Source organism: Solanum stenotomum, chromosome 12 (assembly GCF_019186545.1).
Source record: "Solanum stenotomum isolate F172 chromosome 12, ASM1918654v1, whole genome shotgun sequence".
Lineage (NCBI taxonomy): Eukaryota > Viridiplantae > Streptophyta > Magnoliopsida > Solanales > Solanaceae > Solanum > Solanum stenotomum.
In genome coordinates, this window is record NC_064293.1 from 43,759,912 (window position 1) to 43,787,440 (window position 27,529).

At 33.7% G+C, this 27,529-nt stretch overlaps 4 protein-coding genes across 8 annotated transcripts in view; 3 read left to right on the forward strand and 1 right to left on the reverse strand.

The window, feature by feature from the left end:
• The window catches only part of LOC125847584 (pyridoxal kinase), a 28,564-nt gene that overhangs the window by 422 nt on the left and 613 nt on the right, over nt 1-27,529 (reverse strand). The window contains exons 2-13 of one of the 3 annotated variants that reach the window (XM_049527210.1): nt 9,900-9,966; nt 9,712-9,817; nt 7,109-7,202; nt 6,879-6,983; nt 6,374-6,457; nt 5,996-6,069; nt 5,233-5,297; nt 4,331-4,394; nt 2,433-2,498; nt 1,533-1,589; nt 530-574; nt 392-445 (exon numbers count right to left, since the gene is read on the reverse strand). In XM_049527210.1, the coding sequence (XP_049383167.1) occupies nt 392-445; nt 530-574; nt 1,533-1,589; nt 2,433-2,498; nt 4,331-4,394; nt 5,233-5,297; nt 5,996-6,069; nt 6,374-6,457; nt 6,879-6,983; nt 7,109-7,202; nt 9,712-9,817; nt 9,900-9,966 (881 nt within the window). Of the gene's footprint in view, nt 1-391; nt 446-529; nt 575-1,532; nt 1,590-2,432; nt 2,499-4,330; nt 4,395-5,232; nt 5,298-5,995; nt 6,070-6,373; nt 6,458-6,878; nt 6,984-7,103; nt 7,203-9,711; nt 9,818-9,896; nt 10,172-27,529 lie in introns of those variants that run through there. The other 2 variants (XM_049527212.1, XM_049527211.1) reach the window with 2 other exon arrangements.
• LOC125847577 (7-deoxyloganetic acid glucosyltransferase-like) lies at nt 15,927-19,117 on the forward strand. Of its 3 annotated transcripts, none has more exons than XM_049527200.1 (3): nt 15,927-16,459; nt 16,703-17,663; nt 18,932-19,117. In XM_049527200.1, the coding sequence occupies exons 1-2, from the start codon at nt 15,955-15,957 to the stop codon at nt 17,656-17,658; spliced, it is 1,461 nt and encodes a 486-aa protein (XP_049383157.1). In that variant the 5' UTR covers nt 15,927-15,954; the 3' UTR covers nt 17,659-17,663; nt 18,932-19,117. The 3 variants fall into 3 exon arrangements, with proteins under 3 accessions (XP_049383157.1, XP_049383158.1, XP_049383156.1); XM_049527201.1 differs by lacking the exon at nt 18,932-19,117 and adding an exon at nt 18,081-18,628; XM_049527199.1 differs by lacking the exon at nt 18,932-19,117 and having other exon boundaries at nt 15,928-16,459; nt 16,703-17,853.
• Nucleotides 21,984-22,669, forward strand: LOC125847595 (uncharacterized protein At1g66480-like). The gene has a single exon (XM_049527234.1). The coding sequence runs from the start codon at nt 22,025-22,027 to the stop codon at nt 22,511-22,513; it is 489 nt and encodes a 162-aa protein (XP_049383191.1). The 5' UTR covers nt 21,984-22,024; the 3' UTR covers nt 22,514-22,669.
• LOC125849407 (7-deoxyloganetic acid glucosyltransferase-like) lies at nt 24,411-26,526 on the forward strand. Its single transcript, XM_049529480.1, has 3 exons — nt 24,411-24,921; nt 25,014-25,956; nt 26,271-26,526. The coding sequence occupies exons 1-3, from the start codon at nt 24,411-24,413 to the stop codon at nt 26,524-26,526; spliced, it is 1,710 nt and encodes a 569-aa protein (XP_049385437.1).

Here is a 27,529-nt window from a genome sequence, read left to right on the forward strand (position 1 = left end):
ATGAAAATTCTGGACAGTTGAATGTGCACTGTGTACACTACCCAAATTTTGACTAAATACTACTACGTTGCATCAAAATCCAAAAAAATAATAATTAGAAAACACATTATATTTGTTCTTGGCACAAGTCAAGACAAGCCGCTGTTTTAACCTTCAAGTATAAAAAAGCATGTGCCTATATTTTTGTTCAGTCCGGCAGAATGCTCACGGCGGTTTACAACAAGCTCCTGGATATTAGCATAGGTTTATGAAACAAATTTCCCAAATCATGACATGCAATCAAATTAGTTGGATGCTGTCATAATAACTTATTCAACATGCTGATTCAGTTTCCACGTTCAAGACATTACATGAGTGGATGTACACAAACAACAGGGTTGTGCACTAGTACCTGTACACTTGAGACAGCAAGCTCTGCCGCTTTGTCGAGGTCATTGGGATATTTCTGTATGAGATAAAAAATTAAGATCAGAGCAGATTATTGTGGAAAATAAAGCTCAGACTTTGTCTTAAGTGAGACAAACATTACATTGCTCCATCCAAGCAACAAAGCAGTCGTTAAATCCCCCGTTCCCTGCAAGCATGCAATGTATATTGAATAAATTTACCAGGGCTAATATGTATTGAGAAACTGATGCAGGTGAATGAGCATTAAACTAAGAACCCAAAAACAATTTCTGGGATTTCTACATTGTTGTAAAAAGTGCACACCCACCAGCCTTGTCATTCAAAATGAAAATTGAGTGGTATCCTCATACCATTTAATAAATAGGAATAAGATGTATCTAATAACTAGATGCATAGCTGCTGGTGCCAGCTCTCTTTCCCTTCCTCCCTCTTAGACGGAGCTCACATCGCCCAATAACTAAAAGAACAAGCATTGAACTCCTAAACAATGAAAGAATGCTTGGAAAAACTAAAGTTTCATACATAGGATTTTTGACAAATTAAGAAGTTGGAAGTGTGGAGTTACTAATTGTATACATGGATTATGTACGGGCTTCCGAGAGAATTACGTTCTACCCATTGTTTAGAGGTGTTGGGTTGGATGCGCATATCTTTCACATCGTGACAGAATTGGAACGTCCCTTCTGCACCCCTAAGTACGCATTAAAATTCACTTGTGAAGTGTAAGACCAAGTTACATGTGCAAGAGGATATTGAGTAACACATCATCCCACATAAATTGTCTAGACTTCAAAGGAGTTTATAAGAGTCTTGGCCGCTCCAATGATTGACTCAAATTTTTGGATTGGATGCTCAGATTTTTGCAAAGTAACAAATGTCGTTTCAATGTTTCTCCATGGAACTTACCCCACAAGAGAAAAATGATAAACATGTTGATGACATTACTTGTAATCTATGGGGGAATGTTTCTCTTTGAACTCCAGAAAAGGATAATCTTTATAACCTGTATCAATTATTCCAGCAAAGCACTAACTTATGCGATACAATAATTTCGAGGAAATCGATGCAAAAAAATTTCCCTCCAAAGTCAAACTTCTTTAATTATCCAGTTGCAAGACACATACCGTGAAATATGCAGGAATTTTTGGTATCACAATCTTGAATTGCTCAGGAGATTGACCCTGTCAAATTAGATATCCGTATCATGGAACTTTTTAGTGAAAATAACACTGAGTGGCGGAATCATTCCTAAATAAAAACAGAACTGTGATGCTTAAAACTCAGAATTAACCAGTTTCGTGGGAGTAATAGTAGGGATAAACTAACTGCATCACAATCTTAAGAAAGTTCACATGCAAATTTCATTTCCAGTTTGCATGACGTCATAGAAAGGATGAAATGCTGACCAGATGATAAATCAAAATCCAATGTGAAATATTCCATTCAATCCCAATTTTAATTCAATTAGTTGGTATTACTCTGTCCATCCATTTTTACTTGTCAAGTATTGACTTGGCACACCCCTTAAGGAGCAATAAATAGAATGACAATTTTACTATATCCCCTTTGGCTATAAGAAATTCAATGCTTTGATAAATGCATTGTGAAATGACTATAGTTAATAATAAGGGTAAATTAGGAACTGAGTGATAAATTATCTCTTGGTTTTCTAAACTGGACGAGTAAAAATGGACATATATTTTTAGTATAAGTGGATAAGTAAAAGTGAATGCAGTGAGTACTAGCCACTAGGAGGGGAAAGTTGAACTCTGAGAGTTTTAGTTATTATTTGGGAAACAATGTAGAATCACATGTCAACTTTGCTGTTGGATAAGACAATAGAGGAAAAACTGTATTGAGAGAAATAAAATTGGATCCACTAGACCTTTGCTTTAAAAATGTACTAAAATCTGCTCATTTAAGGAAATGGACACTATTTTTTTGGGACTTTCCATAAAATGAAAGTAGGACTACACTCTAGGAAAGTACCCGATATCAAAATGATAGACAATCATGACATTTACCTTTTCTTTCTGGTGACTGCCAATAAGGAGAAGAGTGCCATCAATGTTTATGCTAGTAATAACAACCTGACATGACATAGAGCACAAAGACCTGAATGATACAATACATGCAAAACAAAAAGCATAAAGGCCTGAACGATATTATAGAAAAATGCAATACTACAGCATCTAAATTTATTTTTATCTTTTAATGAAAAAATGGGAATAAATTTTCCCTATTTTTCCCCTTCATATTAATTCCATTTTCTTAATATAAAGAATGTTTAAACATGAAACTAACAGTGGACAGTCACCTAGGCAACAGCACTAGCATAGTACTATGATTGATTTACCCTTTTGATAATGTCATCAACAGTTAACTAAATAAGATATACAAAATACATAGAACTACAATGAATCAGTCAACTCCTCCTCAGTCCCTAAAAAGTTGGAGGAGGCTATACGCATCATCTATATCTATTGCGCTCTATTTAGGCAACTTTCATTCCACAAACAGAATATATATTGCGCTCTATTTAGATTCACTTGTCTTTAGGAAAATATATATTTAGATTCACTTGAACTAAGTTGAACTTCTGTGACTAGCGTATCCACATAAAAGATAACAAAATGTATAATTGTAGCACTCCAGCATAAAACTAGCTTTATCCAACACTCAGAGCTGCTGATTGTTCCTTTTCTTCTCTTTTAAAAACCAATCACTACTTTTATCTGACACCAAAATGCTTTTTTCTAGAACTTCGTAATTTTTCATGTTCGAGTTAGAGACTATGAGCACCATACCAGATAAGAGAATAGTCAAGTTTAAATGAGTGACAATTGAGCATGAGCTCCAGGAAAAAGTGATTAGAGCCACAAGCTGCCTAAGTAACAGCCCTTAAGGCTCATCAACCTCTTTCAGGTAATGCCACTTCCCCCTTCTGCCTTGGGAAGGGACAATTGAGATTAAGCATAACAAAAAGTGAACCCATCCTACACAAGTTCCAAGGTAATCCAAATTCAAAATTGAAGAAAAGACATAGTGGGTACTCAAAAAGTGATGATGGAATTGTGTAGGAGGCATTTTCACACACTCATGGAAAGCTTCAGAAAGAGACAAAAAGACAGGGGAAGGGAAAGTTATTTAAATGATCAAAAGCTAACATGCTTCAGAAACAAAAAATGTTTCAATTTTCATTTGTCAGTTGCTGAGGAGAATAGAGTGGTTGACCCAAAAACCACTTCAAAATTATCAGCCAAGACATATAAGGACTGAATCTTGATTCCAATTGAAGTTAATTTTCGTGGGACCATAAGTTCAGCAATCCTCTAGACCATATATTCAGCATTGACAGAGTTTTGAGTTTAGGAGCAAATTCTTACAGGATGTCAACATCAGATATATGTTCATCTTTTACTACACAAGGTTCCCTACAAGAAGACTCCCATGAAGTGCTCCAAAATCAATAATCCAAGGCAAAGCATGATTTACTTGGTTAGATGATGATTCTCACTGGCAATATGCCTTGAGGTTAAGGAGCACCTCAGGGTGTGTCATAGTGATTAATGAAATGGGTAAAAAAACATGAGAAACTAGGGTTCAAATCTTAGTGGAGAGTAAAATAACACTGGGTGATTCTCCCCATCTTTCAAAACCTTGCTTGGCAGATTTACCTGGTACCTGTGTTGGTGGGAGGTAGCAGGTACCTGGTGGAATAGTAGAGGTGCACAAGTTATCCGAATACCACCATTGGGGAAAAAAAGTGCACTACGGTTAAGGAGAAGCGCTAAGGAGAAAAAGTAATTGCAAAAGTTAGATAAACAACAGGAAAACTTTCCTGCGAAATGTTCTTGCTATAAATATGACTGCATTAGAAAGCTTTCTAAGAGTATTTAGATCTCTAAGTACGTCAGGATACCTTTGATGGCCCAGCAGCATGCAGAATGTTGCAAGCTTCTTGCCCATCTTTTTCAGAAGTGATACTGTCAACAACAAAAAAAAAAAAAAAACTTCCTTAGAAGGCAGAAGTATTACAAGAAAATAAATGAAAAGCACTAGATTAAGTGCCCATTTGGATAAGCTTATAAAAAGTAACTTATACATCAAAAGCTAAAAGCCATAATTAGGGGATACCGTACTTTTGGCTTATTTTATAACTTTTTTGGCCTAAAGATGAGTGCTTAAAAGCACTTTTTTACTTTTCCAAACGTCTCTAAAACTAAAAAAGTGTTTAAAAGCCAAAAGCACCTAAAAATAAGTTAATTCAAACACTTGTTGAGTCATTCTTCTCTATTTCGCAAAATGAAGTTTCACTCTTCTTTAACAACATCCAATAACATTATAAAACTAACAATAGTCAATTGTAACTAGTAAGAGTCAGGATAATACTGATATTAGTCGTCAAAAGTTTCTAACTATATGATAAGATTAAGAAGAAAGACAAAATCAACTGTGTTTCCATATAACATGCGCATTCACAAGAAAAGAAACATTATTTAAGCAAGCTTCAAGTTAAAGCTTCCAAAACCTTTAAATACCTGAGGCATCACATGAACGGTCTAGTGAGTAAGTAGATTAACCAGCAAACCTAGAAAAGATAGCTATTTCAAATAAAAGAGGAACCTTTCACATTTTACAGACCTATAACTCTATAATCAACACTTTTTTGACATACTCCCACACCCCCACCTCACCCAAACAAATGTCATACCACTTGAGAATCAAGTCTACCATCATAAGACTACGTGTCTTCATTCAGCTGAAATACTCTGAAAATGCTATTTTCCTCTAGGGATAAGTAACGGCCCCTAGAAATGTTACCTGGACCCGGTCAACTGCTCTGCTTCAAACTGGTTAGGCGTCAGCACTGAAGCAACAGGGACAACCTAGTTAAAGAAACACAACAAATTAAACAACATCACTAAATGCTCCAATGCAGACATTATTCAGTAACCAATTCATTATTTGGAGCCACTCTCACGTTCCGATCCTTAATGCATGTATATAATTGGATCTAAGTTGGCCTGTCTAGTCAAAAAATTAAAAAGAAGAAAAGGAGGATTTTTCACATCCATAACAAGTTTTATAATCAACGTTCACCAACCCAATGCAAGTAAGAAAATTCCATAATGATACAAAATATTAATGTCAAAAGATCCACAAACTCAAAATAGTGCTACAAAACATTTTTGTTAAACAGTCAGTCTGGAGCTTAGGGGTTCGGAGAAGGGTTGGACCACAAGGGTCTATTGTCCACTATAAGACATTAAATAAAGAAAACGCATTGCCTTTGCAAGTAAGATAGTCATATAATGTTATGGGCAATATACTGTCACAAGATACATAAACACAAATCAGTGCAAACGAAAATATTAATAATAAGACAGGCTCAGTCCCTTAACATGCTGAAGTTATCACAACAAAGCAGCTAGGAGCATACTGAGTGACTGAGCAGTAAAATGTTTGGGTCCTCATCCATTTCTAACCCTGGTTGATCAAAACAATGTTTATGGATGGATCCTTCTAACTCGTAGTTACGACTTATTCACATTGATGTTGTTTTAATAAAATTAAAAAGAATTACCTTCTCACGGTATACCATCACCAGCTCTGGAGGAACATATAGTTTACCTTCATCACCCATCACAGGATCACAAACTGACGAAGAAAACTTAATTATACAGAGAATTGGGAGGGACAAACATGAAAGATATCTGTACAACTACATACATCTAGAAAGAGAAGCAATTTGGCACAACAGCCTAGTTAGTATCTATCTAAAATAGCATTACACCTCACCAGCAATTATAACATTGAAACTCACCTTCTCCTAAGCCGTAAGATAGTGGCAATGAAATAAGGAGACACTTGACTACATGAGGAAAACTGTAAATGCAGCAATTTGGAAAGAATTTATCTTCCTAAATGCAACAGAAAAATTTGCTCCTGGGGAAATACTCACCAAATTTAAGTTTCGGGTTGATAGACCGAAGCTTATCAACGACTTTCAGTACTGTGTTCAAGAAGGAGACTGAACCAATATAACCTACAAGTGTTGGTCAATATAAGCATCTGAGCCCAACAATGCATTCCATACAAACAAAGAGGGAAAACAATGAGAAAAAGAAAAAAAAAAAACTGTTAATAGAAAAGAAGAAGGATCAAATTGAAAAGTAGTCTGAATTCTTATAATGGCAAATAAATGCAGCCCAAAATACAAGACGGATAATTGGATTGACACAAGACATAGCAGGTAACTAGTCTATGCAAGGTAACCAAAACTCTTTTTGTAATTTCATTTTATAAGTACTGGAAGCTGTAGATGGAGGAGCAGAAGACATTTTTTTAACTGCTAAATATGAAAGTTTGTTGACATTGTAAGTTCTGGTATCAGAGCCGTCAAGCATAAGCATGAATGTATGTCAAGAAAAACATTATGGAACAGGATATTTACTCATTCAAAGTACCTGTCAGCAGATGAGTATAATATAATAGACCATTGGCTTCAAGACCTTCTATTAATTCCCACAATTGTTCTCCATTTAAAACCTGGCCCTTAAAAGTTGGGTATCCTGCAGAGTTCTCGAGCTAATTAACCACAACATAATCCAGTTCACATGATTTTACAGCTTAACAGATGACCTCGCACCGTATTTCAGGCATCAGATTCTTGAATGAAGTGATATAAGCAGCTTGCCTGTGTGATTTGAGAACTGTACAGAATTGATTGGGTCCACATCATAGCCCAACAGTTGGAGGGGGAATACTGCTGACTTGTTGCCCACATATCCCTAAGTAAAAGCAAAATTTGGAAAATAACCTCCTGATCAAATATTAATATACACAATAATGTGTGAGGAACACCAAAAGAGTATCAATAATCTAACATCATAAACTCATAGTCAATAGTATTTTTATTTTTATTTTTGACAAAGATTTCATAGTCAATAGTTAAAAGATCAAGGTTTTCTATCCTTCCCTTCCTTTCTTTTTTTACTGATAAGGTAAAGTTTTGATGATAAGTACTACAATAATTATACAAGAGATCAAGGTTTCTATTCTTCTGTGAGCGTCATTTCAATTTAAAAAATCAACCACCATGCAGGTGGTTAATTAACACCTTGAAAGATATGGAGCTAAATGGATGTCAGCTCAAACTCCTAGAATGACCAAATGACTCCTAAAGTCATATAGCTGTAAACATGCTGACATTTGAATTAGTGGAGAATCAAATACATTCTGGGAACTGCTTACTCAGTGCTTGAGCAAAAACATTTAACGAAATACCAAAATCATACTTATCACTAAGAATGAAATAGAAAGAGATTCCATGTCATATGAAGAATGATACAGAAGGAGATTTCATGTCAAATGATTCTTTTTGATGAACTCACTTTATTGTGGCAGAGATGAGGAATTTTACTGGTTTAGAGTTTATGTTATGTTGTACTATGTAACCAATTACATTTAAATTCTAGCAATGCAGAGACTTTCCTTACATCTATAAATACATCTAAAAATACACCCTAAGAACGGTTTTAACTTTTAACTGAACTTTTGACCAAGGAAGCATGGAGGAGCATAGAAAAGAGCATAGGAACCCCGGAATTCACTACTGCCCATCACGATTCGATTCAATACGGATCGGATTAATCATTGATTGTATTGTTTCCTCATTCTTCTTCTTCTATGTTCTTTCCTATTATTATGGAGTAGCTTGCTGTAGGGTTTTGACAGACATGGTGTATTCATAAATTATTGTGGATTTTAATTCTCATTTTTATGCTTGAACTCGATATTGGGGTTGAATTAAATTATGGCTTTGTTCATTATTTTATTTAATCAAAAGAGGAATGAATTAGTGAATATCTCTGCACTAACTTGATTAATTTGATTTATTATTTCTTTCAAGTAACTGAAAGAGCTTGTTGAAATCGTTGATTGAACCAAGAGGAAAAAATATTTGAAAGACATTTTTTCCTAAGATTAAACCTTACCCATGTTTGTGCATATCTAAATTCAATGTGCTTTAATTAGTTTCTCATTTAAAGTTTAGATTTAATACAAAGAAAAATTTCAACCTTAAGACTACTCTAATTAACTATCGAATTAGTGAGAATCGATAGGACTAAACGTGTATATTGAACAAAATCATATCCAAATTATTGTCTTGCACCTGTAGTAATCATTGCTCTTGTGATCACTAGTCTTAATTTACATTATTAGTCGTTAATCGTAGTTTTCAACCACAATAAATTCAAGTTTCTATCCCCTGAATAATTGTTAGCAAGTTGTTTGATTTATTATTCGAACCAATCCATGTCAATACAATGTTAATACTATCCTATCCTTGGCTAGCAAAGCGTTCGGTTTATACTATGATTTTGCGCTCATCAGGTAACAATCTTAATCATGTATACCTATCAAGACAAATAGTAGATACATATTCACATTGAAACTTTTAGTTCACATAGCATGCACTGTACAAAATTAAGTAATCATCTCAAGTGCAGAAGATATCAGGAAGTACAAAAATTGGCTTCACGACTGGTAGCATGTGCTGCAATGCAAGTTATGATACTCGTGCAGGACATACTTCAACACTCAGTACTTGCACAGAAAGGTATTTGTACAAAACAAGCAGGGGCAGATCTAAGAGGGGGCAAACCCTCGCCCTCTCGGCAAAAAATTACATTACATATAAGGTGTGTTTCAAAATTTTAGTGCATATGTATAGATTTTAAAATCCCCTCAATACAAGACTAAAGATTGACTCAGTGGTTTAGAAGGTCAAAAATCACCATGAGGTTCCAAGTTCAAATAGCAAGACACTACTTTCTTTTTTTTTCGAACCCTTAAGTGAAAATCCTGAATACTACCAGTCTACCACTGAAAACAAGGTGGAAGTTTCTATCAGCAGGGGCGGAGCCAGCAGTATGTGATGAACCCCTTCGGTGGAAAATATTACTATTTATACATGGTTAAAAAAAAAAATTATGTATATACAGTAGATGTCGAACCCCCTTCGTTTAGTTCGTATGTGTACTTCTTCATATTTTGAACCCTTTATTAAAAATACTAGCTCCGTCACTGTCTATCCATATCCTAAACTATTTCACCTATTTAAAGAGCTGCTAACTATAATTAGTCTACATAGCACATTAGCTAGTTGTTGAAAATTAAGTTATGTTCAAACTCTCGTGTCATAAAATCTGAGCAAATGCTAGTCTACTCACTCCAACTAAAATTGGGATCGAGGGGGCACTTATTGATGACCAAGCCAGGAAAAAACAGGGGTACCTGAACAGTATGCGACTGAATGCTGAGGACACGACCGGTATCCGATGGAATTGCTAACGCCAGGATCGGTGGTTGGGCCATGTGCAATTGCTTCAAGCACTTGGTTCTGCAAAATTACTTCAATTACTCCCAAAAATAATCACCCACACTACTAGTAATACATATACATAAAAGATGAGGAACTTCACCTGAAATTCGACAAGCTTCGGATTGAACTGGATCCAATTCGAGCGATGAGTGGAGAAACAAACATATATTATATAGAAGATTAAGCTTTGAAATTCAATGATGTTAGCATTAAATTAATACTGTATTATAGTCTCCAAACCCTGCAATAATAGTGATCAAAAGTCTTTTTTGGGATTAAAATATTGCGACTTGGAGATTTGATGTTAGGTAGATTCTCTGACTGAGTCTGTTAGGTGAGTCATGAGTGTGTTTAATTTGAGATAGAGATTACTAACGAGTCAAATATATTTTAGGGTTGCGGTATATATAGGAAGTTGGAAATGAGAGGTTGCGTACGGTCTACGAAATTAGCCAACTCCATAATTTCTACTATGGTAAAAATTAATTTTGTCACAAGCGTTTTATATTAATCAGAGGTTGACACAAAGTTTTTCTTAATCAGAGGTCTTCACTCTTCTGAATTTGCGTCATAGTCGAAAGTAGCACTCCTTATTAAATAAATTTTCATGGCGTACGGTATTTAATTTGGGATTCTTAAATTTTGGGTTCAATAATTAGGTAATTGGTAGTTAAAAATAGATACCAAATATCAAAATTTAAAATTTCGATTCAGTAATCCGTAAATTAAACTTCGATTTGGTACAGTGTTTAGTAATACTATATTGAAGTTATAGTCAATTGTATTACAAAGTTGATATTATTTCTCCAATTAATTCTATTTTTTATGTAGAGACGTCAATATAGGCTAGGCATGTTGGCCCGATCTGAATAAGTCTGCTGATTTGTGGGGCTTGAAAAATATAGGTAGGGCTGGCCCGTGGGCCAATAAAAATTAATTAAAAAATATAATATAATATTAAAATTTAAAATTAAAGAGATCCAAACTCAAAATCTATTTAAAGTTTTTTAGGAAATCACTAAGTATAGAAGTTGCATTCACCATGAAAATGTCCAAACACTTGTTGCTACTCAAAACTGGTTACATGGTTTTTCTCAAACTGGTAATATATTTTTGTGTACATTTAAATATTATAATTCTCAATTTAGTTATTTTTTAATATTTAACTAATTGAAACCGCATATAAATTGCAGATGAAAATAAAGATGTTAAGACAACCTTCCCACAGGTTGATTCAGACATGCTTGATGAAGATGATCATGAAGTGTTCGTTACGCCATAGGTTTCATGAAGTGTTAGATACGCCATAAGTTTCATGATTTTTTAAGGAGTTTATCTTTTACTTTTTTATGGTTGAAATATTGTCATATTTTTTGTGTTTTATTGTGATCATTGCAAAATAGTTAGGTTAATATTTCTATTTAGATATTTATACTTTTACTTAAAAAAGACTTAATAAATATTATAAAGATAATTTTATTTGTGGATTTGATTAACAAGTAGTAACATTAACACCATGTAATATTGTTGTATCGATATTTATGATAATATTTTTTAATTATAATTTATAATTTAATTTAATAATTATAAAAAATATATAACTTTTAAAAAAGTGGGCTGGCCCGGCAAGCCTATGGCCCACGTACTTGTGGATTGGGCCGACCGTATTCTGGCCCACACCAAAAATGGGCTAGCCTGGCCTGACCCATAAAATGTCAAAACTTGTATGGATTAGCCCGGATGGGGTGGGCTAGCCCATATTGACAACTCTACTTTTATGGGGAGACACGGTATAATAAAAGATCAACAAGTAAGAAAAGCAAATTAATATAACTAAAAGACATATGTGTTTGGTTGTTTATGTTTATTCTTTAACTTTCTTTTTGGACTTGTATTAATAAGCAATGAACATGTTAATATATGACATTCGTTAAGTAAATAATTCGGTGAAATACCAAATATCAAGTGGTACTAATATTTCATACCAAACCCAAACTTAAATATCATAATTCTAAAAATTCTCTCAAATACCATGCCAAATATCAAATTATAAATTTTTTTAATTTGGTTCAATAATTTAGTTTTCGGTACTTTATGCTCATCCCCATGCGCCATGAATCAAAATTAACCGGACCAAACATCAAATGAAAGCTAAAAATAAAAAATAAATACATGCATTCCTATTTTACGAATGAAACGTATGTATATTTTATTATGAGAAAATCAAAAGTAGGTGACCAAATATGTTATACAATAGTATTAGAATTAATATACTGTTTTTTTTAAAAGGCTAAAGTATTTATTATCCCCCTGAACTTGAAGTTTTTTATTCGGTGTACACCTAAACTATATTCCGTTTTAATTACCTCTTGAACTTGTTTATTCCTCCATCACGTACACCTTTTTTGTCCACCTGCTCATATTGTGACAACACGTGCGACAACTGGCAAAAGTAGTGATGTTGATTTCCACCTGGATAAATAATGCCACCTCAATAAATTAATATGGCAAAAAATAAATATCAAGCATTCATTGTTTTAAAAGTTATTTTTGAATAAGGGTTGATTTCGCGGAACTCCTTCTGGATTTGGGTTTTTCTAGACGTGAAATTGGTCGATTAAATTTCAAATTTGTCTGAAATTTTTACCAAGTAAGTGTTAATCTTTGTTTCCTTTACTTTTCATTTACATTTTGCCCTATTTTTCATTTAAAATATGCCAAATATTAAAGAAAAATGGATATTTTATGTTTTTTTTACCGTTGTAGCTTTATGATGTGGCAAAAAATCACTTCCTCATGCACCTAGTAGAGTGTGTTGTCAATTTCTACACCAGGTGGACAATAAAGGTGTACGCGATAGAGGAATAAACAAGTTCGCGAGGGGGGGTAATTAAAACGGAATATAGTTTAGGTGTACACCGAATAAAAAGCTTCAAGTTCAGGGGGGTAATGAATACTTTAACCTTTAAAAAATGAGCAACTTTCACATATAGTAAACACAAAATTCATATTTGTATGTTATAGCAAAGTTTGCATAATTATGCTTCATAGCAAACATGCTATGACTAGGCTATTTCGCTATACATATATACAAAAGAAGCAACCGTATAATTCGTTGGCTCATCTTCAGATTTGTATAATTTCGCTGGCAGGCCATTTGTATAAATTGTTGTCAGTCTCTCGTTTGTATAAATCGTTAAGAGTCTTTCAATTTAATTTTATGTGTTTGTATATCTGTATAAAAATTGAATTTGTATACAATGAATCGAAATAAAACGTTTGTACATCAAATATCGTTCTCTCTCTCGCTTTATACAAACATAAATTATACATTGTATTTTTTATAATCTGTGTTTGTATAAAGCGAGAAAGAGAGAAAGGCAAAAGAAAACTGGACAGAGAAATATTTGTATTGTAGAGTTATAAGTGTATAGGATGAAGATATATGTATTTGCATGTGTATATACAATTTTCTCTTACTTTATACAAACGTAAACACAATTTATACATTTTTGTTTGTATAAAGCAAGAGAGGCGAGCGACAGAGAGAGCGAGCGAGAGAGGGAGAATGGCGAACGAGAGTTTGAGGGAGAGAGACGACTGACAAACAGTTTGCTACAGGGCACAATTAAATCAAAGTGTGGTTATACGATTTAATTTGAATTAATAGTTTGCAATTATGTACAATTTTCCCAAAAAATTAAAGATCCAATGGGCCATTTTATCATCGAAAAGAAAGAGAACATACACGTACAACCCAAAATAAACAAGGGAAAATTGTATATAATAATAAATTAATAATTCAAATAAATGTCATAATCACAGTTTATTTAATTGTACCCCATAACAAACTGTTGCTATTTCGCCTCCCTCCCTGATGAATTTCGCTCGTCACTCTCGGCAGTCTCTCCCCCGCCTCTCTTGTTTTTATACAAACGTAAATGTATAAAATGCGTTTGTGTTTGTATAAAGCGAGAGAAAATTGTATATATCATATATTTTCGTTCCCCTCTCCCAGATCTCGCTCGCCACTCTCACTTTATACAAACAAAAATGTATATTGCGTTTGTGTTTGTATAAAGCGAAATAAAATTGTATATACAAATACAAATACATATATTTTCGTCCTATACACTTATGATTATACAAATAGAGATATTCCCCTACCCAGATTATACAATTGTTTCTTTTGTATATATGTGTAGCGAAATATACATATTAATAGTTATAGCTATATCATACAAATATGATTTTTGTGTTTGCTATATGTGAAAGTTGCTCGATAAATTAACATCAAACAAAAGAAAAGAAAAGAAAAGAAAACAAACTCAAATTAAGAATTAATATACTCTGTATTAAATGAGACTATTACGTTTGGTCAAATTTTGAGGGGTTAAAAAGTGCTAATTTTAAAAAAGTGAAGTGTTTAAGCAATTTATAAAGAGAAAAAATAAGTGTTTTTCAGACTAGTAAAAACTGTTTTTTTTTTCAAAAATTTTAAAAGTAGTTTTTTTTTAAAAAAAATGCTTGATTTAGAAACAATTTAAAAAAGTTTGGTCAAAGATTAATTTCTACTCAAAAGTACTTTTTAAAAATTATTGATCAAATACAAATTACTTATTATCAAAGATATTTTCTTTTAAAAAACATTTTTCAAAATAAATTAGTTTTAGAAATTTGATCAAATAAATCATATAGTTTTACTCAATAAGAAAAGATTTTGCAATGTTTCAAAATTATCCATATGATAAATGAAATATTAAATACAAAAGTATGCATTTGTTGACTTTTTGCCAAATAAATGAGACCTAACATGACAGAGTATTAATAATGTCACAAGCGAAGCTACAAGTCTGGATACAAGGTTCAGCTAAACATAATAATTTTTGCTCAAATAATGTGTAGTCTATTTGTATTGAAAAATTTATTAAATATATCCAAACATTAAATTTTAAATGCAATTATTATTTTTTGATGAAAATTCCACATACAACAAACACAAAAATCATATTTGTATACTATAACTATAATTTGCATAATTGCGCTCCATAACAAACATAAATATGTATATTTCGCTATACATATACAAAAGAAAGCAGTTGTATAATTTCGCTATACATATACAAAAGAAAGCAATTGTATAATCTGCTTTGATATACATATACAAAAGATCAATTGTATAAATTGTGTTTGTATAAAGCGAGAAAGACAAAAAAAAATCTGGGCAGGGGAAGATCGTATTTGTATAATCATAAGTGTATAGGACGAAAATATATGCATTTGTATTTGTATATATAATTTTTTCTCGCTTTATACAAACACAAACACAATGTATACATTTGTGTTTGTATAAAGTGAGAGAGACGAGTGAGCGAGCGAGATGTGGGAGAGTGGTGAGTGAGATGTGGGAGAGTGGCGAGCGAGATCTAGGAGAGGGGAATGAAAATATATGTATATATAAAATTTTCTCTTGCTTTATACAAACACAAACGCATTTTATACATTTGCGTTTTTGTATAAAGTGAGAGAGGCGAGTAAGCGAGCGAGATCTGGGAGAGGGGAATGAAAATATATGTATTTATACAATTTTCTATCGCTTTATACAAACACAAACGCATTTTATACATTTGCGTTTGTATAAAAAGCGAGAGAGGGGAGGGAGAGAACGAGAATGGCGAGCGAGATTCACCAGGAGAGAGACGAAATAACAACAGTTTGCTATGAAATATAATTAAATCAAAATATATTTATAGCATTTAATTTGAATTAATAATTTGTTATTATATACAATTTTTCCTAGATAGTATCACTAAAATGTACGCTAAGCATTTCTTCTCCACTAAAGTGACCCGAATCTAAGCGTAACCCTAACTCCCAACTCGTTACAGTCTCCTCACACAGTTGAAACGAAAAAAGGAAAAGGTAAAAGGTAAGTATTTCTCGAAATGCTCCTTTCTTTTTCTTGGTAAAAAAAAAAAGGTAAGGTAAAAGTAAGTGGCATTAATGAATTGAAGTAGAAAGAAGGTCCATCTATTGGGTGAGTATCTTTGAGAAATCTTTTTTGTGTCGTCATCGCCTTGGTAAAAAGAAAACTTATTATTAGTAGCAAAAGAAGAAATATATCTATCTGTCTATCTTATCTCCCACTCGTAGTAATGGAGCATCACAACACAATAGAAGCAAAAATAATGTGTCCTCATGTGCTCCTCTTCCCTCTTCCAATACAAAGCCCTATCAACTCCATGCTTCAACTTGCCGAGCTTTTTTGCCTCGCCGGTTTACAAGTTACTTTCCTTAACACTAATCACAATCAACAGCTTCTCTACCGTCATACCAACGTCGAATCTAGATTCAGGCAATATCCTAAATTTCAATTCCGGACAATTTCCGATGGTCTTCCCGACGATCATCCCCGCTCCTTTCCTATGTTTGAAGACCTTATTAATTCCTTGCAAGCTGTGGCAGAGCCTTTTCTTAAAGATATATTAACAGAGTCCGGTGTCACGTGTGTTATACCTGATGGATTATTTTATTATGCAGTGGATATTTGTAATGAGGTTGGAGTTTCTGTTATTTCTTTTGATACTATTAGTCCTTGTTGCCTCTGGGTTTACCTCTGTTTCCCCAAACTCATTCAAACTGGAGATATTCCCTTCAAAGGTACTTTTCATTTTCCGAAAAAACTTCATCTTCTATTTTTGCAACTTGAAATTTTTGTCAATATAACAGATATTTAAAAATACATTTTCAAAATTTAGAGTTTAGTATTACATCTAGTATGTTTCATTAGCTAGCTTCTTCCAAGTAGAAACAATTTCATTTTACTTAGATGAATTTTTGCTATTTTATTTGGAGTTATGTTACTGATCATCTAACAAGCAAAAATTTACCTATGTTGTTAAGGAAATGATGATTTGGACATGTTGATAGAAAATGTACCTGGCATGGAAGATCTTCTCCGGCGTCGCGATTTTCCATTCTATCGCCTCACAAATTGTGCAACGGACCTCTATTGCCAACTTGCTCTCAAGGAAATCCAAAGTATACCTCGATCCCATGGACTCATATTAAATACATTTGAAGATTTGGACGGTCCATTACTATCTCACATTCGCTCTCATTGTCCACAAACGTATGCTGTTGGGCCGCTACACTTGCAACTCAAAACTAGGCTTGCTGATAAAAGAATGTCCTCTTCAAATAGTTTGTGGGAAGAAGATCACAGTTCAATTCAATGGCTTGATGCACAGCCCATAGAATCAGTAATCTATGTAAGTTTTGGAAGTCTTGCAACTTTGACAAAGGAGGAAATGTTGGAGTTTTGGCATGGATTAGTAAATAGTGGAATCAGATTTTTGTGGGTCATGAGGTCCGACTTATTGAGGGAAGAAGAGTTTAGCCACCAATTTGTGAAGGAGCTAGCAGCCGGTTGCAAAGAAAGAGCCTACATAGTGAGTTGGGCTCCACAAGAGAAAGTACTATCCCACCCAGCTATTGGTGGATTTTTAACTCACAGTGGATGGAACTCGACCATGGAAAGTATTGTTGAAAGAAAGCCTATGATCTGTTGGGCTGTTTATGTGGACCAACGAGTCACTAGTAGATTCGTCGGTGAGGTGTGGAAAATTGGGTTGGACATGAAAGACATTTGTGATAGAGACAATATTGAGAAGGTGGTGAAAGATTTGATGGTAACAAATAAGGAGAAGTTGAAGAAATCGGTTGACAAGTTATCTATGTTGGCAGAAATTAGTGTTGGAGAAGGAGGTTCATCGTACAATGCTTTTGAATATCTGGTCGATGACATTAAAAAGTTAGGCAGAAGAGACAAGGATATCAATCCTAACAGCATAGGATAAACAGGGTAATGCTACCAATCATTATTTTGTAGACAAAGATTATATTATTTTCTTCTTCTTTTAGCGGATACTACAAGTTATTCATACAGGTACACTAGATGAGATAAAGCCCGCGTTAGCATGGGTCGAGCTCAATGTGAAGTGTATAAAATTGTATGTTTGGCCTTTTAAATAGGTTCCTCTTTAAAAATTGAAGTCATGTCCGACTTAATTTTTCGTGCTCAAGTATAAACTAGTATTTGATAGAAAGACTAGGCAGTCTCTTCATTGTCTTTCTCCTTTCCATGTTATTCCATCCTGGTAGTGATGCAAATACACTTCGTTTTGCGACAAAACAAGCTGGTCATAGATCTAGTCCACTTCACACTTCTAAAATGTTATGTCCCAACTTTATGACTGACTGGTTTGTTCTTAATTCTCAGCTATCCTACTTTCCAGATAACCTGTGATCTCTATAAATCTGGAAATCTCTCCCCGGGCTTTGATTTTGCAGTCTAAATCGGAGACCAAAAATCTAATTCTCCTGTCATCTCCAACTTTAATAAATGCATGTTTGGGAGAATACCTCTCACCCTTTGCTATTCTTGTTTCAATAGACTCATTCCAAGGGATGTGATCGTTTGAAACTAGTCCCTTTATCCTGTTGTTAGCTGTTCTCTCAGAAACATCAATTTGGAATTGCAAAATTCCATGACTGCTTCTTGTCTGGTGTCTCAGTTTTGTGCTGCCAAAATACCTCCTCCCTATCTTGGCCTTAGCTTCCATGCTGTAAGATGAATTAATTCCCCTCATCCAGAGAACCTCGTAACCAATTGTTCACTTTTGCTGGAACTTCAAATATTAAGAGATCACTGTGGTTTGGAATGGCTCTAACACACTGTTTATCAAGGCCAGCCTGCCTACCTCCAGAGGATAGATACCGCGTTTTCCATGTGGCTTAGCCTTCTTTTAAAAAGAAAATCCACCACTTGATATTCGTTGTAGTTGTTCTTTTATGTTTTGCTCCTAATAGCATTCCTAGCTTTGATTAGGTATTATGCCTTAGGATTCCTGCTGCTGANTTTGCTGGAACTTCAAATATCAAGAGATCACTGTGGTTTGGAATGGCTCTAACACACTGTTTATCAAGGCCAGCCTGCTTGCCTCCAGAGGATAGATACCGCGTTTTCCATGTGGCTTAGCCTTCTTTTAAAAAGAAAAATCCACTACTTGATATTCGTTGTAGTTGTTATTTTATGTTTTGCTCCTAATAGCATTCCTAGCTTTGATTTAGGTATTATGCCTTAGGATTCCTGCTGCTGAATGTTTACTAAAGTTCACAGAGACATAGAATTGCAGAAACTTAGTAGAGAGGAAGAAGTTTTTGTTGTCATCAAGCTCCATGTCCTCATTGACAAACAGTCGACAAGTGTATACATCATACCTTAAATTTCTATTATTCAACATGCTTTTCTATCCATTCATGAACAAATGTTTGAGCAATTAGCTTAACTTTCCTATTTATTTTGAAATCTAGATATTGTGAGTATGCATATTGTTTTTTGGGAATGTTGAGTTGTAATTGACAACAAATCTAGCATATACCTCCAGATGTTCATGCCCTTTCTCCTTACCAATGTATAAAGTGAGATGTATGCAGACTTTATCACTATCCTTGTAACTTCATTTTTTTAAAATCATGACATGAAAATCATTTATAACCTCAGCTAAGCATTAATAAAATGTGGATCTCCAAATATGCTCCAGGATATTCTAATCAATTCGTAATCACTTAATTTAAGACTTAATGATGAAAAATTAATTGAGATGTGTGTAAACTTATCCAACATTGTTATTGTTTAAAAAATATAATTATATGAAATAAGGAGCATTAGCTAGACTTCAGAACATGAAAAAGACTTAAAACGTTTTCAATGAGATCTTGAATACTCTAAACGTAAAAGAATTTTCCAAGCATCACCACAAACGTCAGCCCATATCTTAAGACTAATTATAAGATCATATTAACACCTTTTTATAGTATATATTAATAAAGCGGAGTTGAACATTCCCATTCGCCTTGTTTAGAGAGTTATTTTAGTCAAAGTTTAGCTATAAATTATCAAATTTTGAACACTCTTAACGAAATTGCAGACTTTGCCATTGAATACAGTGACTAATTGTGAAAAGTTTGTTTTGCTTTTTTTCTCCTTTGGCCTCACCGTACAAGTAGCATCAATTGATACTTTCATTTAAATAGCAATTGCAAGTGTAACCGAAAAATCTTATCCTCCTTGGACCTTTTCTATGAATAAACAACATATTAAATTTTAAATTCTTTGTGACAGAAGCAAACATTTCCTTAATCAACACACAAAATTAAGGATTACGACTTTGAATTTAGAAACGCTCTGCTGTCGACATCCAGATAAGCAATTTGGTTGGGACTTTATGATAATCTTAAACGTAAGGCCGTTTATACTTAAGTTATATATACACACAATTTATTTAACATTGAGTATATAACATGTTATTTACTTATATATATTTTTTACGTTATCAAATACTAATGTTTACTATATACAGTTGCCAATTTTACAAGTAAACTAAATTAGATTTAAAACTCTATACATATAATATTAAGTCTTCCCATAAATCATAATCATACCACGCCAAAAAAGCATAGTCCCACTAGCCTTAGATTATCACAAACAAAAGAAAACTCAACTCCCCATTGCCCCTCCAATATATCAATATTTTACAACAAAAAAAGTCGGCTTTCATTTCTTTTATTGCTTTCTAATCAGAGCCAGATAGAATTTTGTCGTGATGGAATTGAATAACTTCTTTCCCACTTCGTCTTTTACAAAAATNCATCGCTAAATTTGCACCCCAAATATTCTGTTTTGGTCCTACTCAACCTAAACCCTTTGGACTCCAGCGTTTGTCTCCACACCTCCAACCGAGCATTAACTCTGTCCCGCGTCTCATCAATCAGTACTATGTCATCCGCAAATAACATACACCACGGGACCGTCTCCTGAATGGACCGCGTCAACTCGTCCATCACCAAAGCAAATAGGAAAGGGCTCAGGACTGATCCCTGGTGCAGCCCCATCTCAACTGGGAATTTTCTATGAATAAACAACATATTAAATTTTAAATTCTTTGTGACAGAAGCAAACATTTCCTTAATCAACACACAAAATTAAGGATTACGACTTTGAATTTAGAAACGCTCTGCTGTCGACATCCAGATAAGCAATTTGGTTGGGACTTTATGATAATCTTAAACGTAAGGCCGTTTATACTTAAGTTATATATACACACAATTTATTTAACATTGAGTATATAACATGTTATTTACTTATATATATTTTTTACGTTATCAAATACTAATGTTTACTATATACAGTTGCCAATTTTACAAGTAAACTAAATTAGATTTAAAACTCTATACATATAATATTAAGTCTTCCCATAAATCATAATCATACCACGCCAAAAAAGCATAGTCCCACTAGCCTTAGATTATCACAAACAAAAGAAAACTCAACTCCCCATTGCCCCTCCAATATATCAATATTTTACAACAAAAAAAGTCGGCTTTCATTTCTTTTATTGCTTTCTAATCAGAGCCAGATAGAATTTTGTCGTGATGGAATTGAATAACTTCTTTCCCACTTCGTCTTTTACAAAAATATTTATCTTCCCATCGTAAGGTACAATCATCACACACACATACAGTACAATACCAATCGTTTGGTACATAGGATAACGGTGAAATATTTCAAGATAAATTTATAACGCATAATTTTGTGTGATAAATTAGTTCAAAAAATATAATTTTAAAAGAATTTGATCCACATATATCAAAAGATCCCTTTATAGAATTATAGAAAAATCATATCATGGATTTAGTGGAAACGTTAAATAATTCATGGCGGGTCCATATTTGAATTGATAGGTTCAATTTTAGGGATGACAGTTGAATATTTAAACTAGGTATATAGTTCAATATTACTTTTATACATTTATTTTAAAATCCTAAACACCTCGGGTGAAATTTTTAGTTTCACCGTTATTCAACCTTTGCGTTTTTACTACTATAACAAATAACACACCCAATGTAATATGACAAATGGGGTCTGAAGACCTTATCTCAAATTATTTTGAAAATTAGAATTTTCAAAATGTAATATTTGAAATTCAGTTTAACCGGTTAATTATACACTAGATAGGGCACTAAATAAAAGCTTTTCTAGTACATTTCCACAAATTCACACGCACACGCACTAACAAAAAAGTTAGTTCGTGGTCCATATAATTATACCAAAATATAAGTGGAGGAACCATAGTACCAAAAAAAAAAAAGAAGAGAAAGAGAATGGGTAACAACATAGGAGGAAGTACGAAGAAGACAAAGGTGATGAAGATTAACGGCGAAATCCTTAAACTGAAGACACCAATAACAACGTTAGAGGTAGTTAAAGACTACCCAGGTCATGTTTTATTGGAATCAGAAGCAGTGAAGAAATTTGGGATTAGAGCTAAGCCATTAGAGGCAGAACAAGAGCTGAAGCCGAACAAAATATATTTTCTTGTAGAATTGCCTCTGTTTCCTAAAGAAGAAATTACTAAGGTTACAAGAAGGGTGAAATCTGATGTTCATATGAACGCACAAGATCGGCTGGAGTGCCTTATGTTAAGCCGGAGATCGGCTTCGGATTTATCGATTTCGAAGCCGAGTAATGGAGCTGTTGTTCAGCTGAAGATGAAGCTGCCCAGAAGTGTAGTACAAAAGTTGATTGAAGAAAGCAGAGATGAAACAGAGGTTGCTGAGAAAATTATGGATCTTTGTATGCACAATTCCTAAAACTTACGTACTAGTTTTTTTTTTTGCATCTTTTTTGTTTGGTCGTCAATTACTATAAACAATAGGCTCAAAATCTAATTTCAAGAATTGCATATAGTTTTACAGAAACTTGTGCTTGTTTGCTGTTTATTTGCTGTTAGTATTGATCTTCTTTGTTCACTCTTTTTTTTTTTTGTTTATTTAACATTTTTATTCTCTGTTAATGGATAGATTAGTGGTTTAGCTGAGGATTGAGATCATTCGTCAAGGATGACAAATATTCTTGTAGCCCTTATCCATCCCACTTCTATTTTGTTTTTTTCTCTCCCTCCAAATTTATTTGATTCCACTACGTTAATTTTGTCTTCGTTTTGGCCGTTATCATGGGATAAAAGGTATGTGTACATTTTATTTGTAGGATCATATTGAATTTATTATTATTGTCATTGTCGATGTAATTTATCAGAAACAAACTATTTATTTTCTTTATATAGGAAGGTGTGTATATTTGCAGATCTTACACGTGAGCTTTTATTCAATTTGATGTTATTGTTGACTTCTTGTTACCAAAACTTGAAAGAATATATCTAATGCAAAAGAAAAAAAAAACAGTTATATTTGGTATAATTACAAGGTCCTTTTTATTTGCATACTAGATTGTGTTACCAGAAAAATAAAATCCTTGTCTAGATTGCATTATCATCGGAAAAAAATAAAAAAATCCCTGACTGGAGTATGAACGAAAAAATAACCATAAAAGAAGGTATTTTTCATGCTAAAGTAGATAGAACTTAATGGTCATAAACCTTAGAAAAGAATTGAAAACTTTGTAAATTAATTGAAGAATATACCTTTGAACTATGATAGATATGTGTTAGATATTTTAAGATGGTGTATATCTTTTATCATTAAATAATTTACTTGATTTTATTTATTTTTTACCCAAAACTAAAGACCCTACCCCTTTTTCAATTTTAAACCCATGATTCAGTTTCAACCTTTATCTGCCCTTTCCTAAGCAAATTGTACTTCCCGATCCCTATTTTACCTACTGTTTTCAGCCGTATTGGTTGCAATTGGTCTTCAAAGCGAATTCATTTTAACAACAAATTCATTTGAGCTCGTGGTTTTTGATTCAGTGGCAGACCCATTTTAGAATTTAAAGTTTTGTTCGTCAATGGTTATAGTATTTTCAACCTTTTTTGACAACAAATGATCTTCGAAAGTTTTCATTCAATTGCAAACTCAATTTAAAGCTTGAAGCTTGTTCGTCAAAGGTGAGGTAGTATTTCCAATCCGTTTCAACAACTAATTGTTATGAACCAATAATTAAAATCGAATTTCTTGTTTTTCATTGAAAACACATGCTACAGTATTTTTTTAATTTTTATTTGGAGAATGACTGTAAATGAAGATGAATTAAACAACATTTTTTTCTTTGTTTGATTTAATAGGTTTTGGGTTTATGTTTGAATGGAGATAAAGGGATAACTTGGTTTTTTTTTAAATGTCATTGTATTTTATTAGAGGATATTGAAAATGAATGGATTCTTTTAAAATTTTGAATAAAAATATAAATAAAATTGGCCTTGTCCATCCGTTAGCCATGAGGTATACACAACTCAAAAAATGGACATAAAAATAATTTGAGATATATTTAATGGATATTGACACGTATCATTTTTCATAATTTGAGATATATCTTTGATCGGATAAGAAGAATAAAAAAAAGAAGTGACATTAATAAATTGAAATAGAAACAAGGAAAGCTGCACCAACTCCATTTATTAATGGAATCCTAGGCGGAGTATCTTTGACAAATCTTTTTCTGTCGTCATTCTTAAAAAACTCTATCAGTAATAAAAGCAAAGGAGCAGCTATATATCTATCTTATCGAGAACTTTGCTTAGAAGTAGTAATGGAGCATCACAACACAGTAGAAGAAGAAGCAAAAATAATGTGTCCTCACGTTCTCCTCTTTCCCCTTCCAATACAAAGCCCTATCAATTCCATGCTTCAACTTGCTGAGCTTTTTTGCCTCGCTGGTTTACAAGTTACTTTCCTCAACACTAATCACAATCAAAAGCTTCTCTATCGTCACACTAACGTCGAATCAAGATTCAAGCAATATCCCAAATTTCAATTCCGGACAATTTCCGATGGTCTTCCCAAGGACCATCCCCGGTCGTCTCTTCTGTTTGGAGAGCTTATTACTTCTTTGCAAGCTGTGGCAGAGCCTTTTCTTAGAGAAATATTAACAGAGTCCGGTGTCACGTGTGTTATACCTGATGGATTATTTTATTATGCAGTGGATATTTGTAATGAGGTTGGAGTTTCTGTTATTTCTTTTGATACTATTAGTCCTTGTTGCCTATGGGTTTACCTCTGTTTCCCCAAACTCATTCAATCTGGAGATATTCCCTTCAAAGGTACTTTTTCATTTTTGCTATTGTATTGTATTGTATTTGGAGTTATGTTACTAATTTATGGTCAGCCATCTAACAAGCAAAAATTTACCTAGGAAATGACTTAGACGTATTGATAGAAAATGTACCTGGCATGGAAGATCTTCTACGGCGTCGTGATTTTCCATTCTATCGCCTCACAAATTGTGCAACGGACCTCTATTGCCAACTTGCTCTCAAGGAAATCCAAAGTATACCTCGATCCCATGGACTCATATTAAATACATTTGAAGATTTAGACGGTCCGTTACTCTCTCTTATTCGCTCTCATTGTCCACAAACGTATGCGGTTGGACCGCTACACTTGCAACTCAAAACTAGGCTTGATGATAAAACAATGTCCTCTTCGAATAGTTTGTGGGAAGAAGATCACAGTTCAATTCAATGGCTCGATGCACAGCCCATAGAATCAGTAATCTATGTAAGTTTTGGAAGTCTTGCAACTTTGACAAAGAAGGAAATTTTGGAGTTTTGGCATGGATTAGTAAATAGTGGAATCAGATTTTTGTGGGTCATGAGGTCCGACTTATTGAGGGAAGAAGAGTTTAGCCACCAATTTGTGAAGGAGCTAACAGATGGTTGCGAAGAAAGAGCTTACATAGTGAGTTGGGCTCCACAAGAGAAAGTACTATCCCACCCAGCTATTGGTGGATTTTTAACTCACAGTGGATGGAACTCGACCATGGAAAGTATTGTTGAAACAAAGCCCATGATCTGTTGGGCTGTTTATGTGGACCAACGAGTCACTAGTAGATTTGTCGGTGAGGTGTGGAAAATTGGGTTGGACATGAAAGACATTTGTGACAGATACATTATTGAGAAGGTGGTGAAAGAATTGATGGTAACAAATAAGGATAAGTTGAAGAAATCGGTTGACAAGTTATCTATGTTGGCAAAAATTAGTGTTGGAGAAGGAGGTTCATCGTACAATGCTTTTGAATATCTCGTCGATGACATTAAAAAGTTAGGAAGAAAGGATATCAATCCTAACTGCACATGGTAATTCTACCAATTATTGATTATATATGCATGTCATCTTCTTTTATTGGATACTACAAGTTATTCCTACAGGTACACTAGATGAGATAAGGCTAGCATGGGTCGAGTGCACTCTTGGTGTATACATTTTTTTTGTTTTGCCTTTTAAATAGGTTCGTCTTTAAAAATTGAAGTCATGTTGGACATAATTTTTAAAATATTATGATACAGAAATATAAACTTATGCCTAGAAAAAGTGATTAGAGCGACAAACGTAACTATCAGCCCTGATCTGAAGGCTTATCAACCTCTGTTTCTAAAGAAGAAATAAGTAGGAATAAGGTTACAACAAGGGCGAAATCTGCTGTTTATATGAGTGCACAGGACCGGCTGGAGTGCCTTATGTTGAGCCGAAGATTGTCTTCAGATTTGTCGATTCCAAAGCCAAGTAATGGAGCTGTGGTTCAGCTGAAGATGAAGCTGCCTAGAGGTGAAGTACAAAAATTGATTGAGATGAAACAGAGGGTGCTGAGAAAATTATGGATCTTTGTATGCCCAATTCCAGTCATGACAGTTAGCTTTTTTGCTTAATTGGTTTGCTATAGGGTCCAATTTAGTTTCTAGAATTGCATATAGTTTTACAGAACTTCTGCTCTATCTGTTTATTTGCTGGTGATGTTGTTGTAAGTACTATTGATCTTCGTAGTTTCACTTTTTGGTAGTAAGGAAAACATTTTTCAATTTTTTCATGTTTGATCGGTTTAAATGCTTAGAAAAATATTTTTCAAATCAACCTATTTTCCTCTAATTTAACAAAAATGACTTACCTCCAATAAATAATTTTCTATGGAAACATTTTCTTTCATACCAAACAAAAAAAGTTCTTCAAATTTTCTGAAATTCCTTTTTAATCAAACACCAGCAAAAAAATGGAGACAAGAGCGGTTGCTCATATAGTAAACATCCTTAACACTGAAGTTGTGGGTTCGAGTCATCTCACGAGCAAAATGGTGGAATCTCTGACGGAGGTGTTAAAAAGAAAGAAATGTAGAAAAAATAGTGTCTTAATTTTTTGTTAAAAACTTTTTGCACTGTGTCAAGGTAGGATTAAAATGAATTAGAAGATAAGATTTTGGTGGGCACACAAAGGTAGTGAGGCTTCAACAATTTGTTTGCTGGAGTGGCCAGAAAGTTGGCCTATCCCCATCAAATGGAACATGCAGGGATTTTTCTATCTCGCTCAGTTAGTTGTTTTCTCAAAGAAAAGGAAAACAACTAACTTTTCAGTTTCATCTAAGAAAATAATACTGTTCAGTCTCACATGGCTGAGAGAATGAGTTGTTGGTTTCTGATATGACACACTTAAGCAATTTTAGTTTTTTTGAGCTAGCTTTTGAGATTGAGCTAAGAATTAATGTTCGTTTATGCGTATACGAGAGATTACTAAGAAAGGATTGGGTAAGTTTCATGCTTTCAATAAGATTTTCTTCAGGAACAGCACTTTGAAACTCTCTGTAATAAAATATAACCAGTGCACAAGAATCTTTTGTCTACAGCAAATGAAGTGAAATTGATGAAAAATACCAAAACTCTG

What these genes read in the sequence shown, in the direction of transcription:
- LOC125847577 (XM_049527200.1), top strand. Translation starts at nt 15,955, where the DNA reads ATGGAGCATCACAACACAATAGAAGCAAAAATAATGTGTCCTCATGTG. An exon ending in TGGAGATATTCCCTTCAAAG is followed by an intron (nt 16,460 to 16,702) that starts GTACTTTTCATT and finishes TATGTTGTTAAG; the next exon opens with GAAATGATGATTTGGACATG.
- LOC125847595 (XM_049527234.1), top strand. Translation starts at nt 22,025, where the DNA reads ATGGGTAACAACATAGGAGGAAGTACGAAGAAGACAAAGGTGATGAAG.
- LOC125849407 (XM_049529480.1), top strand. Translation starts at nt 24,411, where the DNA reads ATGGAGCATCACAACACAGTAGAAGAAGAAGCAAAAATAATGTGTCCT. An exon ending in TGGAGATATTCCCTTCAAAG is followed by an intron (nt 24,922 to 25,013) that starts GTACTTTTTCAT and finishes AAATTTACCTAG; the next exon opens with GAAATGACTTAGACGTATTG. An exon ending in ATCAATCCTAACTGCACATG is followed by an intron (nt 25,957 to 26,270) that starts GTAATTCTACCA and finishes AGAAATAAGTAG; the next exon opens with GAATAAGGTTACAACAAGGG.